The 14,316-nt window shown below is 37.8% G+C and overlaps 1 protein-coding gene across 3 annotated transcripts in view; it reads right to left on the bottom strand.

Annotated features, from left to right (window-relative positions):
- The window catches only part of exoc3 (exocyst complex component 3), a 34,376-nt gene that overhangs the window by 1,028 nt on the left and 19,032 nt on the right, over positions 1-14,316 (bottom strand). For 2 of the 3 annotated variants that reach the window (XM_040143431.1, XM_040143433.1), the window contains 4 exons: positions 9,608-9,749; positions 931-1,053; positions 510-671; positions 80-201 (listed from right to left, as the gene is read on the bottom strand). In XM_040143431.1, coding sequence (XP_039999365.1) covers positions 80-201; positions 510-671; positions 931-1,053; positions 9,608-9,749 — 549 coding nt within the window. The remainder of the gene's footprint in view (positions 1-79; positions 202-509; positions 672-930; positions 1,054-9,607; positions 9,750-14,316) is intronic. The other variant, XM_040143434.1, reaches the window with a different exon arrangement.

Here is a 14,316-nt window from a genome sequence, read left to right as displayed (position 1 = left end):
TATAAGTTACACAAATCATGTGGATTCCAGCTGAAATGGCCATCAAAGTATGTGTGTGTGAGTGTGGCACTGTGTGTACCTGATGTCAGGATATTTGGACACCAGAGTGGTGACCTCCAGGAACAGCAGTGTGGGGTCAGTAAGTTTAAAAACTTCTGCAATGGCAGTGATGGCACCGCAAAGTCGGTCAGTGTCTTCACCCTACATGCAATAATCAACCAAGGTTAGACATGCCTCTCCAACCTCAACAGGATTTCCTTTCATTACCAGCCAACTGTTTCACCATGTCTACACTGGCTGAGCAGTAACAGCAGCATAACAGCAACTGCTGCAGTCCTACATCAGTGTAAACACTGGTGTACACTGGATACTAGGAGGTGTTTTGACCGCTTTGCTATTGGTTGAAAGATTTGTTAAACTCAACACAGTAGTTAATAGTTACAACTGTAATGCATGTGCTGGAAATGAATAATGTTGCAGTATAGAGAAACCATTACATATGAACTCACAGCAGCCAGTTTTCTGAAGAGGAACTTGAACTGATCTGCTTCTTTGATCATCCTCTCAGCTCCCTCCCTCCTTTCATCAGCGCTTTTAAATGTGATCCTCTTCTGCATCACTGCTTTAATGTATTCCACCACCACCCTGCGCAGGGCTTCACTTGTCATCTCCTGCATGCACCACAGCCAACATGTCATAAAATCATATGAAGAATCTCTACATTATTAATTCCAGATGGCACTTACAGGGCTAATAGCTTTCCCACAGCTATGGATCTGTGAAATTATGACACTTGTTCCACATGTTGGATTCATTTATAGTCAGTCAGCTCAACATTAATCCACGACAAACACTTCCATCAAGTTTCATAATTTAGTAAGACTTTATGGAGGTACCTTGCTAAGAGCCTACGATCTGCTCCATTCGTACCTGATTGAAGGGTTTCTTGATCTTGTTGAAGTCATTGAAGTAGTCCTCTACTGTCACACAGATAGTGTCCACAGCATGAGAGCCTGTCAGCCACTTCCTGGTCAGCAACTCATTCAGGTGATGCTGGTCAATGCAATGTCAAAATCAAAGCAATTAAATGCTTTTTTTTTTTTTTTAGACAGTACAATTTCCTTATGTGTCAAGCTGTTATTTTTGTTTTTTACAAAAGGTACTTGATCTGTCTTAAGCCCATTTATGCATTGGTTAGATAGTACTTACACAGCTTGACCTTCACTGGAGTATGTGAGGCCTTAGTAAGATGAAATGTAAGGAAAACTGCTGGTCCAGACAATTTTTATAAAGATTGTTGCAGCTCTCATTGCTTTCTCTCTCACTTACAGTGATAATCTTACCCTTGTTACGAATGAGATTCTTAAGGTGTGGAAATCAGTTCTTGTCACACTTTTGTTAAAAGGTGGCACTTTAAATATTTATAGGCCTATTTCCAGTCTGTGTGCTGGCTAAAATTCTCAACACTTGTGAGTAACCAGCTGAAAGAGTTCTTACATGCTAATGCTACTTTCTCTGAGTATCTGCCTGGAAGAAGCACTGTACTACTATTACTGCAATAAACGTTGTGAAGCATTGTATAGCACAAATCAAATTAAATTCAACTCAGCTGTATTGGGGTGATGGCAGATGTCACAGCAGAGGAATCCTCACAACCTCAAAGAGCACACAGATCTGTGTAGCTTAGGTAACTAAGTGGGAATATGTTGGGTTTTTTTTGGTAAGCTGCCCCTCTAACATCATTTAGTAGCCTCAGTTAATTTAATTGTGAAAGCCAACAGAATATGAACGGATTACTGAATTCCTGAGAAATCAGGGACAGATGCAAAAATACTTCTCCCAATCAGAAAACAAAACATGCAAGGAGGAAAAAAAAAAAAATCTCAGTTGATTAGTTGTACATTGATGGCAAAAAAAATAACCCCCTGGCTATTCTACTCCTCCATCTCTCTGATCTTAATATCTCTCTCTTTCTACCCCTTAACCCCCAATTCCTCGTGTACAATCACAAACACACACTTATCTTACATTAGTTGTGAGGACATTGATTGACGCATTCCCTATCCCCTTAAACTAACCTTAACCATCACAAATAAATGCCTAACCCCAACCATACCCTTACCCTAAACTTAACCTAATTCTAACTTGAATCCAAAAAACAAACCTTAACCATCACAAATAAATGCCTAACCCCAACCATACCCTTACCCTAAACTTAACCTAATTCTAACTTGAATCCAAAAAACAAAGTTTTAACCCTCAAACAGCCCCTTGAAGTTGTGACAACCACTCAAAATGTCCACAGATGGATCCGAACCAAAATTTGTCCACCACAACCATAGAAAAACGTGTACACACACACACACACGCACACACACACACACACACACACACACAGAAAACTATTCAAACATCAGACTACCACATACTGTCACCATGAATTCACTTAAATTTGTAACTTGGAACATCCGTGGAATTAGTTCACAGGTATTATATTTACATTACATTTACTCATTAGGCAGATCCCTTTATCCGAAGCAACTTACAAGTGAGGGAAAACACTAAAGCTTCAGTAAAGAAGGAGACCTTGAAGTAAGTAGTAGTTACTAAATCTGTTCAATAAGACAAAGTGCAAGGAGATCAGGTGAAGATGTGAACCGAAAGTGGATAGTAAGTGCTAGTTAGGCATTTTAGGGTAATAGAGGTGTTAGGAGAAGAGGTGTTCTGGGAAGCGATGAGTCTTCAAGAGATTCTTAAAGATAGAGAGGAACGCCCTTGCTCTGATAACATTTCTGGACTGTGATTGCCTTGCGTGCAAGGATGGCAATGGCAGACGATGTTCCTTGGAGGGGAGGAACACAGTAGCCACAAAGGTTCATAAGCCTGTATGATTGAGTTCAAGTAGATAGGTGCAGACCCGGAAGACACTCTGGAGGCAAGCATTAGAGGGTGGCCATGGGTGGCCAGTAGAGGTCAATGATCAGTCGAGTAGGACAGATAACTATGGCCTGTACCAAGAGTTGGGTAGTGGACTCTGATAAGGCCTGATTTTTCTTATATTGTATAGTGCAAAGCAGCATAACCAACAGACAGATGCAACATGGTCAGAGAGGGGACAGCTGGTCATCAAACGTGACACCCTGTCTCATCGGTGTAGCAGTGATATGAGAAGCCATCCAAGCAGATATTTGGACCCAAAGAGGTGGTGTACATTGCAAAGATAAGGGCCTGGGGCATACCTGTGGGGATATGGACGTACGTCCTTGCCATGAAACGTTGAAGGAAAGCCCAGTGAGGTAAGATTCAAACCAAGAAAGCACTTTGCCAGAGGTGCCCATATCAGCAAAGACTTAAAGGAATCAACAACATAAACATCATTCATCATTCCTACTCTCATATTGACTTCTTCTTAACCAGTAAGAAAATTATCTAAAAAATCTCAGACATATTAATACACCCCATTACCACTGGCGATCATTCTCCCGTTTCCCTTACTTGATATATTAACTACTCTCACAAACCACCCAACAGATGGTGATTAAATACATCCCTACTTGATAACCCCAATTTTGATAATTATTAAAAGAGAGTGGACTTCCTTCCTTGAAATAAATGATTCTGCAGAAATAGCACCATCACCACTTTTAAAATCATATCATATTCAACACACAAGAAAAAGAGACAATGAACAGAAAATGTACTTGGAACAAAAGATTCAAGAACTAGACAACACCAACGCAAATAATCCCATAGCACAAATTCAAAAGGATTCATGGAAATATAAATTATAATTGAAGGAACACACAAATAGGAAAACTCAATTCCTCCTACACAGACTTAGACACAAAAATTTTGAATACAGCATCAAATCTGGAAAATACCTGACCAACCAAAGCAAACAAAACAAAGAAAAAACAACAACTCCAATGATTATAAACTCAGCAAGAAAGATTGTGCAGACACCTTAGGAATTAAATAAGGCCTTGAAAGGCTTTTTTACCAACCTGTACTAATCAATACATAAACCAAGGCACGAGGACATTGACACGTTTCTAAGCAATATTGATTTTCCACAACTTACTGAAGACCAAGCAAATGCACTTGAGAAACAATTTACAAAAACATAATTCCACAATGGACTCAAACTCATGCCTAACAATAAACCAACATGACCTGATATGGCTTCCCTGCTGAGTTCTATAAACACTTTTGAAATATTCTAGCCCCTGTTTTCAACAGATTAGCATCTGAAGTTAAACAAAATTCCAGACTTCCTATTGACATGAATACTGCTACAATCTTTCTTTTACTAGAACCTGATAAAAACCCCGACTCCCCATCAAGCTATGCCCCCCTATCTCTCTCTATCATCCTCTCTGGCAAAACTGGCTTTATTGAAGGAAGACAGGAGACACTCATAAGAACCTACAAAGACCATTTAACTTAATACATTACTCACACAAACTCACCAACAGCTATAGCCCCATTGGATGCAGAAAAGGGTGGGGAGTAGGGGGGGTTTATTATAATGAAGGTGGTGTGTTCTGACTGAAAGCCCAAAACAATGTATAGAAATAAAAAGCAAATGATCTGAAATGAAATTTAAAAAAGAATTAAAGCTGCAAGTAGTGTTGATCGGGCCCTCGCACCGTCATGCACATCAGGGGGGTTGGTGGTATCTAGATGATGCACCTGTGCACCTTCACGACCATTGGAGACTGCGCGAATGAATAAGATGTTAATTCCTGCGTGGAATACATGACGGCGGACATTATGTCTTGCACATTTTGTATTAATCCCTGTGACCAAAATGCGGAGCTAGAGAACATGCACCAAACTGCAGTGTTGTTGTGTATCAAGTGTAGACAAGATCAGGAAACTTTCATGTAAATAAAATGATGTTTGTCACACAAGGCTTACTTCCTGTTGCCTAAAGGTGGCCCCTATTACTGTGTACGATATTGGCCTGTCTGCAGGCCAGGACTCTTATCAAATGTAAAATTTGCTAACGATCCAATGTTGTGGATTTGAGTTACAACAGTTTCTGTTTTCATGTCAAAACAACGAAAGGAGGAATATATTAAAATATAAAAACTTGTAATTTCCTGTTGCCATAAGGTGGCGCTAGGAATATAACTGAATATTGGCATGTAGACGTCTTCAGGCCGGGACTCTTAGCTAACATGAAGTTTGGGGAAGATCGGATAATGTATATTTGAGTTACATCAAGTCGCCATGGACAAGCCATTCAATGAAAACTAAAAAGCTTCGTAATTTAGTATCATGAAGGCTTATATTTTCAAATTTGAAGTTGATCTGATCAATTCTGCAGTAGGAATTTGTTAAAGGATGACACCTGTAAATGGCAAAAACTGCATTAAAATTGCATAGCAAATTCAAAATAGCTGACTTCCTGTTGGATTTATGTTATGGCTCTCAGGCTTTTTTGTAAGTCTTCGGATATTACATGTGCCTAACGAATTTTATATGCATTTTATGTAAGTGAAAAGTACTGCGAGGTCTACTTTGTTCAAATTTTGTAAGGGGCATTATCGAGTGATTTTGCCACAGCCATGCTGAGCACCCTTAAATATGTAAACATTTTCACATCTGATGCATGTGCAAAGTTTCCAGAGTTTTAGAACATGTTTAGCCCCTCAGAAATGCAATTCTTTTGCATGGATAATAGTATACTAACAATAAAAATAATAAAAATTATAGCTGCAAGCAGCATGGATCGAGCCCTTGCATCCTCGTGCACATTGTGATTGCTAGCGGGATGCCAGTTGATGGAGCTGTGCACTTTCACTACCACTGGAGACTGCGCGAACGAGTAAGATGTATTTGCTATGTGGAGTGTGTGGAGGCAGACATGTGCAATAGATGTCTTCAGGCCAGGACTCATCAAACATGAAATTTGGGAAAGACCTGAAGCTGTGGATTAGAGTTAGAACAGTTTCTGTTTTCATGTCAAAACATTGAAATTCACGCACGGAATGCTGTTCAATCAAAACTCACAATATTCACAATAAAGCATCATCAAGGTCTTTAGGGCTTTTCTGACCACATTTGAGGTAGATCTGATTCACCCGCTAGGACGAGCACATCAGAGTATGAAATGTAATTTCCTGTTGCCAGTATGTGGTGCAATAGGTATAACTCAGTACGTATGTAGATGCCTTCTGGCCGGGACTCTTATCAAACAATTGTATGTTTGAGTTACAACAACTTCCTCTTACATGGAAAAAAACCTGCGCCAAAATTGCACAGTAAATTCAAAATGGCTGATTTCCTGTCCGGTTTAAGGTATAGCTCAAAGAGGCGTTTTTGAAAACTTTTGGATATTTCATGTACCAAATTTTGTACATGTACAGTAGGTGAAAAGTATCACGAGGGCTATCCGTTGAAATTTTGTAGGGGGGGGGGGGGGGCGCTATTGAGCCATTTTGCCAAACCCATATGCAAGACCCATAAAACATGTTATTTTCATGCATGTGTGAAGTTTCGTGGGTGTTCGCTCACTTTCAGCCCCTGAAAAATGCTATTCATTCTTCCTCACAACAACAACGACAACAACAACAACAACAACAACAACCATTATAGCAAATCCAATAGGGCCCCCTCACATCGGTCAGTGCACGGGGCCTAATTAAAGCTACAAGCAGCATTGATTGGGCCCTCACACCATCTTACCCCTTGGGGGTGCTGATGCGATGCCAGTTGACGCAGCTGTGTACTTTTGTGACCATATGAGCCTACACGATACACACATTATTCTGCTGCCAGTAAGTGGCAGAGTTACTATGATTCAATATTGGCCTGTAAATGTCTTTAGGCTGGGACTCTTATTAAATATGTAAAGTTTGGGGCAGATTGGACAATGTATATTTAAGTTACATCAACTTCCTCTTTCATGCTGAAACATCGAAATTGGCCATGCCCGAACGGACATACCGTTCAACCAAAACTGAAAAGCTTCGCAATTTAGCATCGCAAAGGTCTTTAGATTAAACAAGATCTACAGATTAGTGTCAATTTTGTCAGCTATTTTTAGATTTATCTCTTCCTGAGATAAATATATTTTAGTCAACCTCCTTCTTTTTATTTTAAGTCACTTTTTAATTGACTTAAACTCTGGACATTTTAGTCTCCTCTTAGTCAAAGAAAAACAAACATTCTGGTCAAGTTTTAGTTAGACCAAGACTGAGCATTTTAGTCAAACTTCAGCAAACTGCTTTCAAACAAGATTTCATCCAACTGATTTTAACAATTAACAATTAACTCTTGCAATATAAGTCAATCAGAAAGTACCCAGAAAAAAGAAAATCCTTTCAACAATTAAAATGAACATTGTACAGCAGCCCTGCAATAAATCCAACCCTTGTTCAGTTTTGTCATGACTGTGCCAGAAAGATTTTATTCTGTAATTTTGTAGGCCATAGCGGTGGTGTTGTTGACCTCATATGGCTTTAAAAGTAAAGTAACGTTATTTAACATCTTAATGTTAGGTCGCCTCAATTTCTGTGTGGTGCACCTTAAGGTGTCTCTTCAGGTTTATGGTTTTCTTCCCAGTGAATTTGTAGCCACAGGGCTTCTCTCCTGACAATAGGATACCACACACTCAATTTTTCTCTCAGAAGCGTTATATTTGATGTGGGTTCAAACGTCAACCCCTTTTGCTGACTTCATGGTCTTTTCCCTTCACTGTATTTTATACGATCACAGCTAGGTCCAGTCTAGCACTGTTGGCAGTGCGTTCATGGGTGTGCTGGCCGTTTTAAAATTACATTTTAGTCTCCTCTTTTTTCGTCAACGACATTGCATGTTGATATAGTCACAGTTAGTGTTTACTGAGTCGGTGATTTGACGAACATATTTAGTCGTAGTTTTCATTAACAAAAATAACGCTATTACAGATCAGCCCAGATGCCTTCTTCTGGACCCAAATCTGCAAAACATCTTCTCTACATCCACCGATACAAACATCCAACTCATACAATACAAGATTACACTACGGGGAAAAGGATGTTTAAAATGGGTTTTATAGACTGAATTTTGTCCCCACTGCACACAAAACACCACAGACAGTTAATTGTATGCCACACCAGTACATACACCAGTAAATCAATTCTGGCAGGATATCACTGATAACCTCTTTCATTTTAGGCTGCCACATCCCAATATCCCTTTCACTCTGCTTACTAGGAGACATATCAAACATCAACCTAAACAACATATCCCGTAGGATACTATCCATAGCCCTAATCATAGGCAAAAAAAAAATATCAAAATTAATATCGCACTTTGTAAAAATCTACTAATCGAATACATTACGCCATGAAAAGCAACCTCTCTGTATAATGTAATACAGCTCAACAGCACCACAAACTACAACCTCCAAAATGATCATACAGTTGAAACAATAACTCTCTAATTGGTTGCTTTTAGTGCAGTTCTCACCTGGGAATGGCGTATAAGTATTCCTGGTAGCCTAAAGGTGTGCTTTAATTTAATAGTTGTATCATATCATTATCATCACCATATAACATTTTTTACCCCTCTCCTTCCCCCTTAAAAAATGTACCACAGTATCGTCTATTCAGAGTACACTTTAACTGACTTACTTTGCACTTTTATTTAGTACATTTTTACTCAAGTGATATTACTTCTGCTTGAGTAAAATTTCTTTTAAGTAACAGTAGTGAGTGGCCATTCATTTTTTGATGCTGTTATCTCAACCCAGCATCAAACTTTTTGACCAGAGGTGCCCAAACTTTTTCATGCCACTGTATAACTTATACATTCTCTTTATTCTTCTAATCAAATATATTATTATGTTATTATTATTATTATAATCATTAATATTGTTGTGATTGTTATTATTATACCCATGGCACATTGTACGCGTACACATGCGCGCACACACACTTTATCCTCTCGCTTCATTTTTTGGTTTCTTTACATTAAGATATTGTCTTCTGCTGGGTTCAACTGTTTTTGCTGGGGGGCCGGAGGGGGAGGTCAGTTGCTCACCTCTCCAGTGGCCCAGTTTGCCCTCACTTCTCACTACCGTATAAGTGTAATATTAATTATTATAATGGTTACTACTATGTTATATTGTATTGTATATTATTGTATATAATATTGTTTTATTAAATATATTATTAGTATAATGGCACTATTGCTTCATCATAAATTTATTATCACTATAACATTAACACTCTCTCTCTCTTTTGCTCCCCGACACTTGCCATATTCCATACAATAACCTGTCCTGGATCACTAAACATGGATACATATCACTGACTCTCATACAAACATGCAAACACACACATGACCCACACAAACCCTATCATACCATCAGATACATCACTTTAACTGATTTATGTTACTGTCTGTATGTTAGTCTATTATGTCTATCTTATTTATCTTCTATATAATTCCTTTTTAAAAAATTTTCTGTCACGCCTTTTCACCAATAAAATTAATTAATTAATTTAAAAAACATGGTATTTGTAGCACAATTTATCAGATTTCACACTAATTGATAAAACGTGTGCAAATATTTTATACAGTAAATATAGTTCAGTCCAAGAGCCCTTCTTACTTCGAGGTCTAGGAAAACTTCATCCAATAGGAACTGACATCCTTCCTTGGCCACCTCAATGAGCGTCCTCTCTATGGCAGCATCACTGTCAGTGGACTCTGAAGACTGAGAGTACTTCCTCTTCAGACTGTTGATGGACTCTCTAAGAAACACACAGGATAACTTTCATGCATTTGATTATGTAACTAAATACTAAAGAAATACAGAAATAATCATATAAATAAAGTAATTAAAATATATAAATGAAATTATTCAATCTCAACTCATTATGATGAAACACTATTTAATCATTCATTCATAATAAGGGTTTTATTGGATATCATTTTTATTTAATTATAGACATTTCTATTTGAAAATTAACCTTTTCAAATATCTGCAGTGTTTCCCACAAAATTACATTCTACAACAGAGAGAGAGAGAGAGAGAGAGAGAGAGAGAGAGAGAGAGAGAGAGAGAGACTGATATTGGCCTGCCACAAATAAATCGATGTATGAGAAACACTGAGAAGTGTAAAAATATTTTCAGTTCATTTAGAAAATGTGGCGGGACAAGGTCTAGGTAACACTGAGTCTTTTTATTTCATATTGGCATTTTTCCTGGTGAAACTTTTGTTTAATTTCACTGCCGATTCTTATTCACAAATGCCACCTCTGATTATGATAATATATCATATACTGTGCTGATGCTGTGTGCAACTTATAAACAATTTATCTCTAAAATTTCACTGGCAGATACTATGGTCCACTACTATTACAGTGGTGTGCCACTTTTGTGTTAGTGTCATATGTCAATTTTTAGTGGTATATCACTTTTGACTAGTGGTATGTCACTGCTCTTCAACCTGTCATTCATTCAAATCATTTGTCACTTCTCTTCTACCGTAATTCATCACTCCCCACTGGCTCATGTAAATTCTTTTACTGGCATATGTCCCTACTGACTACTGGTATGTTGCTGCTGTGTGCCATATGAAAAAAATTATATAACTGTGATCCACTCCTGCTGTCCAGGACTCCTAATCTGTTGTGAGGAGCCAACATAGAGGGTCTACTTCTAGCCCACCACTGCCACAGCCTCTCCAGTTGAACAATCATTCCTGGCCCAAGGAACTAGAGCGCAAGCAACATCTGCCTCACCATTTGACCATTACATCCCACCACCCAGTTTTTTTTTTAGATCATCAGGTATTTTACCTTATATAAAGATGACACTTGTGATTCAGTTTGAAAAGAATTTAGCTGAGCCAGGAAATCCAAGGAAAGCCCCGATTGTGGTAAGGTTTGCACGCCTCAAGGATAAACTCTGATAAAAAAGTTTCAGCAGGAAAACCATATGGTCTGACAGTAATTCCCGTTGGAGACTGTGGCAAGAAAAAGAAAACTGATCCCAATTCTGAAGGAGCATGATCAAAAAAGACATGATAAGATTTGCTGTGTAAAACTCTCACAATTAAAAGAAGAAATTGAAAAGGAAAACAAAATGATGGTTCTGCCATGTGCACTGAGATAATTTGAGGGGACTTTTGTGCTATAATTTCAGACTTTTCAAAGTCTCTTTTCATTTCTCTCGCTTTTTTTAAATCTTTTTTTTTTTTTTAGTTTTTTTTTAATGTTATTGATAATTGTTTGTCCTATTTGCCTATTTGAAGAAACTGGCCAGACTAATGTGTGCATTTTTTTTCCTTTTCCTAGTATGAATGGAGAAAAACATTATTTAGTTTGCAATAGTGCTACAAGACTTAATTTATCTTAATAACATGTTCTGTTATGAATAACAATTTAGTAACTGGTGGTTGTAAATGCAACAGGCTAGCCAGTGATGCAAAAAGAAATAAGGTTTTCTACATACTTTGAAGAAAAAAAATGCATAAGAAAATGGGCAGGAAATATCATTTTTAACCATCGTTATAGTAAATCAAGGGAGTTTCTCAATTCTTTTAGCAAAAACATTCAATATTAAATGCATAAGACATTAATTGATTCCCGCGGTAAATTATTCTGGATTTTACTATTAAAGCTTTCAGATTTTATTTGGATGATGTATATGGCCCCTGATACAAATAATGCCTCTTTTTTTGATTTTTTTCTTAACTGAAATAGCTGTGGCTCTGGTATTATGGTTTGACAATTTCAACACTGTGCTTGAGTCATGTTTAGATATAACATCAACAAACTGGTGAATTTGAAATCCAATGAAAACTAGGTATGCATGGCATAGAAAGAAGCAAGCTCAATTTTTTTTTACTTTAACTTCCCTTTTGCAGTTTAAAATAATGTTTCAATGTGTTTCTTAAATGTACTGTTAAAAGTGTTTTAATAATGTCTGTGTTTGATTGACAACAGCTGGAGGGGCTTGTTGGTCGGGGGTGGGCGATATGACCTTTACAGTGACGCTATTGTATCATTGTATTACAAAATTAAAAGGGATACTCCACTCAAAAACATGATTCTAGCTCTTTGTATTCTGTTGGCAACATAACAGAACATATCTTAAGACAGAAATAATTATCTTTAAAAAACAGATGTGTATATTGGCTCAAAATAGGAATGAAAATGAGATATAGGCCTGGCCTACATTTGTATCAGGAGAAGTAGCCTGCCCCATAATGTAGGTTAATTAGTAAATGTAATGTGATTCATTCTCCCAGTTAGTAGCAACAGCCATGCTGTTGTTTTGAGCTGTAAATGAAGTGTATTGCTGAGCAATAAAGAATATATGGGGGAAAAATGCAAATGTTTTTCAAGGTTATTGTTGTTTTAACATTTCAAAGTTTTTTCACCTCTGAAATAAAGGTGCCACATCATTTGTGATCTGACATACCACAAATATACCATCAAAACTGGGAATTACGCTACACTTGAAAGAATTCACATCTTTGAAGAAACCGAAAGTTGACATAACCTTTTACATCTTAACCCACACTAAGAAGGTGTGTCAAAATGGCTCCTGAACAAAACAATCTCAGGCCAAATCCTGGTCTCTAGATTTTGAAATCTGAAAACTTTGACTTCAAACTGATTTGAAAAATATTATTAACTATCCTACACTCTTTTAGAATTTTTATACAGAAACTGCAAAATTTGATCGTCAAACAGGAGAAAAACTTTGAGTTGTATAATACAGTATATGCTGCAGCGTAAACATAATCAGTATTTCAGTTACAAATAAAAGTATAAGGACATTACTTCTTTTACAATAACAATCTCCTGAACTAAACTGTTTTTACAGCTTTCTTGCTGGAAATTGAAATTATAGTGTTTTACCCATATGCAAAAAAGGAGCCATCAGAAGGAGGAGTTCAAATAAATTGAATCCCAATTGGAAGAGATAACCATAAGAGATAACAGATCTGGAGTTCTTAGAATAAAAACATATCACACATCATGTGTGTCAGTGAAGCCTGAAGCCAATGAGGACAAAGTTTGTTCATCAGAGAGGTGGTTACCAGTCAGTGCAGCCGAAGGAGAGCAACTGCAGCGCCTGAGTCTGAAAACTGCAGCGCCTTGTTTGTCTATGTCTTAATGTCTTTGTCTATGTCTTAATGTATTGTAATTTCTAACCAGTATGCATCACGTTAAGTCAGCACTTCACAGCGCCGCATTAAGTCAAATGAGCCTATTAACTGTTCGTAACCTGTGTTTTTACATAGTTCACTTGGTGAGGTGGGAAATAGATCTCTATTGTGTGTGTGCTAAAACCAAAACATTTTTAATCACGGTAATGACGGTATTATAAAATCCATGTCGCGGCAGAACGTGGCACCGGTGACGTTGAAGAAACCTGTATAATGGCCAACCCTAGTGTCTGTGTTTGACAGCAGCTGGAAGGGCAGATCTATGTTTAAATGAAAGCAGCTGGAGGGGTGTGTCTGTGACTGACAGCAGCTGAAGGGGCTTCAGTCAAACTCTTACGCCCTATTGCGTATTAACATACACTCAAAGAGCACTTTATTAGGAACACCTGTACACCTGCTTATTCATGCAATTATCCAATCAACAAGTCATGTGGCAGCAGTGCAATTTGTAAAATTCATGCAGATAAATCAAACATTGGAATTGGGGAAGGTTTTCTTGGCACGCTTTGTGTTCCTTAATACCAATCATTATGGTTTGAATGCCACGGTTTTACCATCTTCTAACGGCTACTTCTAGCAGTCTTTTAAAAGATAGAAACTGTGTAGGGCTCCTCCACCGGAAATATAGAAGTTTGCTTCGTTTGCAAAAGCTCAATGATATTTTGGAATCCCTTGCAGACCCTGATAAAATTATGCTAACTGAAACATGGTTAAAGGAAGGTATTAATGACTATGAGAAGGATATTGATGGCTTTAATGTGTAGTGAATAGACAGAAGGGGCGATGCGGATAGCAGTTTATCTAAAATCAAATTTTCCAGTCACAGTACTGCATGTTGCTTCTATTCCAACTGAGGCCTGGAACTGAAACTTGCTTCTAAATTACATCCAAAACCAAATCAAAGCCAAAATGCCAAATACTGGATACCCGAAAAAAAAAAAAAAATGAATATCAGTTCTGCTTATCACTTCCTAAACGCAATGGGCCACAACACCTACCTCTACCTGTGCGCTGTGGCTACCTCACTGACAGCTGCGGCTTGCTCGTTTGTGTGTGTACACACTGACGGCGTTTTGTCGTCTAGCAAAACTGAAGTCAGCAAACATCAGTCCAGGCTTTACCTTTGGTTCAATAA

The sequence above is a fragment of the Xiphias gladius genome, chromosome 14 (assembly GCF_016859285.1).
Source record: "Xiphias gladius isolate SHS-SW01 ecotype Sanya breed wild chromosome 14, ASM1685928v1, whole genome shotgun sequence".
NCBI lineage: Eukaryota > Metazoa > Chordata > Actinopteri > Istiophoriformes > Xiphiidae > Xiphias > Xiphias gladius.
Note: the sequence above shows the minus strand (reverse complement) of the source record. Positions and strands in the feature narration are given on the sequence as shown.